The sequence below is a fragment of the Carlito syrichta genome, unplaced genomic scaffold (assembly GCF_000164805.1).
Source record: "Carlito syrichta isolate Samal-C Ts95f unplaced genomic scaffold, Tarsius_syrichta-2.0.1 Scaffold305253, whole genome shotgun sequence".
Lineage (NCBI taxonomy): Eukaryota > Metazoa > Chordata > Mammalia > Primates > Tarsiidae > Carlito > Carlito syrichta.
In genome coordinates, this window is record NW_007249349.1 from 626,108 (window position 1) to 632,638 (window position 6,531).

The 6,531-nt window shown below is 41.8% G+C and overlaps 1 protein-coding gene across 1 annotated transcript in view; it reads right to left on the reverse strand.

The window, feature by feature from the left end:
• MYO9A (myosin IXA) overlaps positions 1–6,531 on the reverse strand; it is a 104,398-nt gene continuing 97,867 nt past the window's right edge. The window contains exons 24-25 of the mRNA XM_008061451.2: positions 5,291–5,433; positions 1–4,648 (exon numbers count right to left, since the gene is read on the reverse strand). Of these exons, the coding sequence (XP_008059642.2) occupies positions 4,185–4,648; positions 5,291–5,433 (607 nt within the window). The 3' untranslated portion in view covers positions 1–4,184. The remainder of the gene's footprint in view (positions 4,649–5,290; positions 5,434–6,531) is intronic.

Genomic DNA, 6,531 nt, shown 5'->3' on the forward strand with positions numbered 1-6,531 from the left:
TTGCTCCTGGAAGCTTTGTTTAATGAGCCACTGAGTGATATGTTCATCAAGCTGCTTTTGTGTAGCCACACAGTGCATATTTTGAGTTGACACAAATTGCACTTTATACAGATGATGTCTTGCTCCCCTTCCCCCCAACAAACAGAAAGGAAATGTACAAAGTGCCTGTTGATTGCATCAGGAATGTAAGCAGTTCTGTGGGTGAGATAAATCATTCTTTTTATAGAATTATTCTATTAAACAGTAAAGTGATATTATATTTCACAGGATATGTCCTTTTACAATACATAATCTTTTAAAATTTACACTTAGCATACTTATAAATTACTTTAAATCCATTAAAATAATATAATACTAATCTGTAGTCCACACCTTTCCCATAGTAAATACAAATACTTGGTTCAAAAGGTGCAACTTCTATAAGAACTTCCAGGGTTGATAAATAGGCATTAAGTATGTATGGATAGCAAGGTGACAGGCCCATTGGCGGGGCTTTTTTGAAAACAGTTTCAACCAAGAGACCAACAAGACCTAATAGATCCATCTCCACAATCATCATTTTGCTGTTACCCTTTCAATACCAAATCAAACGTGGGAGTGGCTCCAGGGGAAAGTGATTAAAAGTCTTCTTGGGGTATATAAAAAGAGGACTCCAATAAACACTAAGGAATTCTACTACCAAGGCCAGCATGGTATTGGGGTACAGTGCTGGGGAGTTGTCACAATAGTCTGGGGTGGACATAACACACCTGTCAATACAGAATGATGCACACCCACATGCAGCTCCCACCAAGGAAAAAGTCAGAGGAGGATGAGGAAAGCTGTCTGGACCATGTTTCTTTTTAAAATTAAAACTCTCTTAGCTTGGAACACATCCTGAGAATCTTTTCATCCCTCCAGTTCACCAAAGTGCTTGTGAAAGGTACACAATCATTAGTAACAGTTAAAGACACAGCCCGCAGGCACTGAGGTGGGACTATACCCTTGCTGAACCACAGCTTTCAGACACTTATGAGACCCTCTGTCTTTGACAGTGAAAACCAGCCCACTGTGATGGAATGCAGAAGTCCTCACCAACCTCTCAACAGAGTAAGAGCTAGGGCAGGTTTCCAAAGCATAAGAGGGTGGAGGCTCCAGCATTCTGTCCCCTGACTCCTGACCCTTCTGACTCTCTTTCCACAAGGCTCATGGTAGGAGGGCTGTATCTCCCTCTGTGTTTTCAGAAGCCCAGAGTGGGAAAATAATTTGAATGGCTGGAAGTACAAAGGACATTGCAAACTAAGCACATCACCTCCCTGAGTCCTGCCTGTATTTGCTGTTAATTTGCTCCAATCTGTGATGCAGAATGAGATCGCACTTCTCTGCTTCCGTTATTTTCCATGATATGTATGCGATTACAGAGATACACTGGCTTTAATGGGCAGAACTCAAAGTCTAGGTTTTGTGTGGGGCCCAGAGTGTGTCCTGTGACTAAAATGCTCTGCGCTGTGGAGCTCGGGTTCCACCTGTGGGGCTGTCCCATCCCCACCCCCACCATGCAGAGATCAAAGCAAACAAACAAAAGAGAAGAACTAGGAAACCACTGGTTTGACACACATTCGAGTTCACTATCATCATCCTAAGTGACTGTCATGCAGCATCGCTTTGTGATGACACACCTTGAACTACACACAGGACCAGCTACAGGTGGAGGAAGACAGAGCATATGGTTCTGGAGGTTTTAAGAGTTATGGCTTTATCTCTTTCTTGGGCCGCCAGGCCTGTCATCCTGCGTAAACAAGGGCTTGCTCTCCTCCAGGGGAGGGCCCCACTCTTGCTCTCCATGCTTATAGCTTTGTGGATTGCTCCTCCCCACCACCCCCATCCTGGGTAGCTTGTTAAATAACTACAAATCCACAAATCTAGTAACCGAAAAAACAAGTATTTATTTATTTAACTTTATCCAAATTCAGGTTTCAGGTCCCTGAGAAAAATTATAAAGTCTCTTAACATCCATTACCTAGTTCCTATAAAGTGACTTATGTAAGTAGTTTCTTAACTGCCAAAAACTTACTTTGCCAAAACAACCAGATTTAGATGGAGAACATGTGCCAAGAGGTGTTCTCCAGGCCAATCTTCTAGGGAAAATCATCCAACAAGGGTAATCTTTTTTTTTTTTTTTAATATGGTATTGAACCAATATTCTGGAGCAAGTGGAAAATCCCAGTAAACGCCCCACAGTGCATTACTCTAAGAGAAGACTGAGACACAGATTGTGCAGGAACCACAGTCCCACCCTGACACAACCATGTAGGGGTTTCCTTGAGGCAATTCTCCGAATTTTTAAAGGTTTAACAGTTATTACTCCTCAGAACAACATGAACAAGGTGGCAGACGATTGTGGGATATAAAACATAACTTGGACTCACTAACCATCATCATCCTGGAGATTTTAAAAGCTTCCTTTCCCTGGATAAATTCTGAACCCAAACCAGGGAGAGGCAAGACTCCTGCTACCTTTAGCTGCCTCTCAGAATGATGCTCCAAGTCTGACCTCTGGGGCTGACCAATAGCCACTGAGGCAGTGGCATGAGGTTTAGCGTTATGTAACAGGAGAGACTCTGCCTTAACAAAAGACTTAATAATTCCATAACTTAAAATCAAAGTCGTATGAAAAGGAAGAAAAACCAAAATACAGGTTATATAGGTAAAGGCTCTTTTTCAGAACAGTGCATGTCGTAGCTAGACAAGATGCATTTAGTAACTTTAAAAATAAACATTTCACATACTTATGTCAAGAAGGGGTATCATGTTTCATTTTTCATACATTATAAATAGCAAAAACAAATTTCTAATCCCACAAATGCGAAGACACTGGAAATGCTATTATAACCCAGGTGTACGAAGACCACCAAGTGGTGAAAAATGATGATTTTTCCTCAATTTAGGGATGAGTGGCTGTTACTACCTCGTCCAGTGGCTCCTAATCTGTGGGAAGAAATTCCATGGGAAGGAGGAAAGCACAAGGTTAAAAAGAAATATGCCTACTATACATATATATTTACAGTAAACTTCAGTGGCCAGAATATTAACAAAAATAGCTTCAAGTAGTCCTTGATTTTTAAAAAAATCTATTTAATACTGATGGTCTGAGGAAAGAAAGATAAAAGTTAGATGGGTCACATGAAAATCCTTTTTATTTTTTGGCAGCTTTCTGTAACACTTATCCATGCAATGTTGTATGTGAAGGTTTTTGGAGAGCTGATTAAATGGTCACACTATGTGTCTGAGTCTGTGATGGGAACTACCAGCAGAGGAAGAGGCTCAATGTGTTCTTCAGTTGAATCTATACAAAGAGAAAAGCCTGAACGGATTAGGATGAAACCCTCATGTTTAGGGATTATCATGTCTCTGGGAAATTAAAAAAAAATTGGAGGAATCTGATCCTAGGACCAGGAAACATGAGAAGAGTATGGCTACTGACACTTCAGCCCATGCAATATATTTGGCAGGAACTAAACAGGAGTTAAGCCAGCATTGATTATTATGACATCAAACATCATCAAAAAACAAAACATGTACTCTCTTTTTCATTGTATAACAAGACATCTGAGACACTATCTGATGGCTTAATGAAAACAATCACTTTTTTACTTTCTCCAGAATATAACATGGAATGTTTTTCAAAAATCTTAAAATAGAGGGCTTAGGCTTTTTGTTTATAAATCCTTGGGAAAAAAAATTATATTCCACCCCAGCTCTTAACTATCCCAAAATAAACCCAAAGGCTTTTGCTTTTGTAGTTAAGATCTATATGTTTTCTCCAACTGTCAGAAATCAGAGGGTCCCTCAGGCCCATAATATCTCCCCCAGTTCAACAGCCATCTCTGGGAGGAAGAAGAGGGTGGGGAGAGACGACTGCAACTGACCAAGATCCCCAGGCCCTAGGTGGCTTTGTTTAGTGAAATCTCAACTCAAATACAGCAGCCAAGGCACAGCTGGCACCATCCCCAGCAGGTTTCAAAGAGGCCTTTCCACTTCCACAGGAGGCCCGGAATTCAGCACACAAGGTCCCAGCCATGTGCTTGGGCAAGAGGCAGGACCACCATCAGGATGGACTGTCGTGGACATGGTTATGAGAAGAAGCCCCAAGGATGAGATGTGTTCAGCACTCTGTAGCCATGAAGGGATACACACCTGCCAGTTCAGACCATAAACTCATTATTCCCAAAGAGCGCTAGCTGTTGGGTGGAGGTACAGTCTGGGTCCACAGTTTTCCTGCGGCCAGACATTACTGTCCCCTCTGGGGTCTCTTTGGTTTTCTGAGGTGAATTTTTCACATTCTTTAATTTTTGTTTGCCCTTTTCAGGGTTGAAGGTTCCCCTGCTGATGAACTGAGGCCTGTCTTCCAGGGATTTGGTCTGGCCCAATGGTCCTTCCATTCCCAGGACCTCACCAGCTGAGGCAGCTCGGTAGAATGGAGATTTGGAATAAATTTGAAATCGTTTTCTGGTCCCATGAGATGACGCAGTGCTAGACAGACATAAAGAGGAGCCTGAAGAGTCCACTGAATCTAATGAGTCCTGCTGCTTTTTTAGCTGCTTGCGCACCTTGCTTGAAGGTTCAGCCTTGCCAGTTGTCTTTAGGGAGCCAAGGGCTAAGCTTCTCTCTAATGCAAAAAAGAGACTAAAGTTGTAAATGACAGTTCTCTCTAAAGCAAACCACCATGTAATAAGCAGCTGTCACTGTTCACACATGAAATTGGATAAGATTTGGAGGGTCTGGGCTGACCTATTTTGCACAGTCATAACCTGAGAAGAGCTCAGTATCCATTTCTACTTATATCATTTCAGAATCATCCCCAAGGAAGCCTGCTGTTTGACTTCACCTGCAGGAAAAGTCTAGAAGAGTCACTGTCATTTTTAAAACTGCCAGGATATATAGTAAGTTATATGTCTCCCTGAGGCATGCCACCCAGTTAAATACTTCCTTTGGTGTACAGTCCCAGTTCATTGGGGGGCACAATTCCTGCCACTCACTCTTAGAAAATGGGTCATGGATCAGTAAAACAACACATATTGTGGTTACTGGCTTTTCTCTATGGTAAATACAGGACAAAACATTAAATTATCAAAAAAGTGTTATGTTGAAGGGTTGCTGATAAATAATTTATACAGAAGCTTCAAAAAGACCAGTGATTCCTGAGGACTTTGTTACTTTTCATCAAGGTCAATGCATTCCTAAAAGGGACTTTGTCTTATCTTGAGAATCCTTATTCCTCTGTTGTCTTTGGTCCTCTATGCTCATTTACCTGATTTCTCAGAGACGGCACCTTCAGACTCCACATTCAAATTTTCTGAGCTATCAGCTGTCCCAATGGAGGCTTCAGACTCGAGGGTCTCATCATCAGAGGCACGGGGTTCCAGGACAAGCATCTCAAATGTTAACTCCTCCCTTAAGACATAATCAAGAAATCCATTAGCATCTGACAGGAAGGGAAGACACAAAACGGGACAAAAAGATCTTCTATGACAGTCAGTAATCTAAGCAGCAAGTCATATTTTTTACTGTCTCCAACCAGCTGGTAAAAGGACCTGCCTGCCAAATGATGGTGAATGCTAAAACTACATAGAGCAAAGGATAAAATGGCAGAGCAAATTCGGACCAGTAACAGAGCTAAGGAAAGATGCAGCAGCTGTGAGATCTTTGAGCAAGATGAACTCTGGATTGATAATCAGGAAAGCAGGGTTCTCACCTCAGTCATAATTTCCAGAATGCACCGAGAGAGTCCTTTCCTCTCTCTGGACCTCAGCTTCTTTAACCACACAACAGAGAGATTAAACTAGGTAATCTCTAAGTTCCCTTGCAGCCCCTAAACTACTCCTGAGCTATTTTCCAAGTTTTACTAACTGGTTACTGACTGTGTCCTTCACCTTGGCCACAGAGGCCTCTCCAAACATGGATCTTTTCTGTCCTTTGAAGCTTATGCCACCTTCAGCTCTGGGATTCTCTGTTCTTCATCACAGTCACCCACCTACCTTTCAATCATGCCCCTCATTCTCTATGGTCTTTGGTATTTGGCTCCTAATCTTGCTTTCTCACTGCTGCCTGACGTCAGTCTGATCATTTCAATTAGTATCTTTGTAAAAACTCACTTCAATACCCCACCATCAAAGTTCCTTTATGTCTGCATCTTCTAACAATCTTTTCCACCAATTTAAGCAACATTTTTTGATGGGTAGATCTGGAGCCTGTCATTACCTAAAACTATACCCACTTTGAATCAAATACTCCACTTTGTCCACAACCTCTTTATCCTTCCATCTCTAACCTATCAGAGCCCTCTTAGCTTTACTACCTACCTTAGGATCCAAGGGCAAGCTTTCCAGGGTTGTCTCACTGGCAACTCATTACTGCCATTACAAATGTCCTAAGCATGAAATACCTTGGCATCTTCCTGACCAGAGACGTGAAAGACCTTTACAATGAAAATTACAAAACACTGCTCAAAGAAATCAAAGCCGACATGAACAAGTGGAAAAATATCCCATG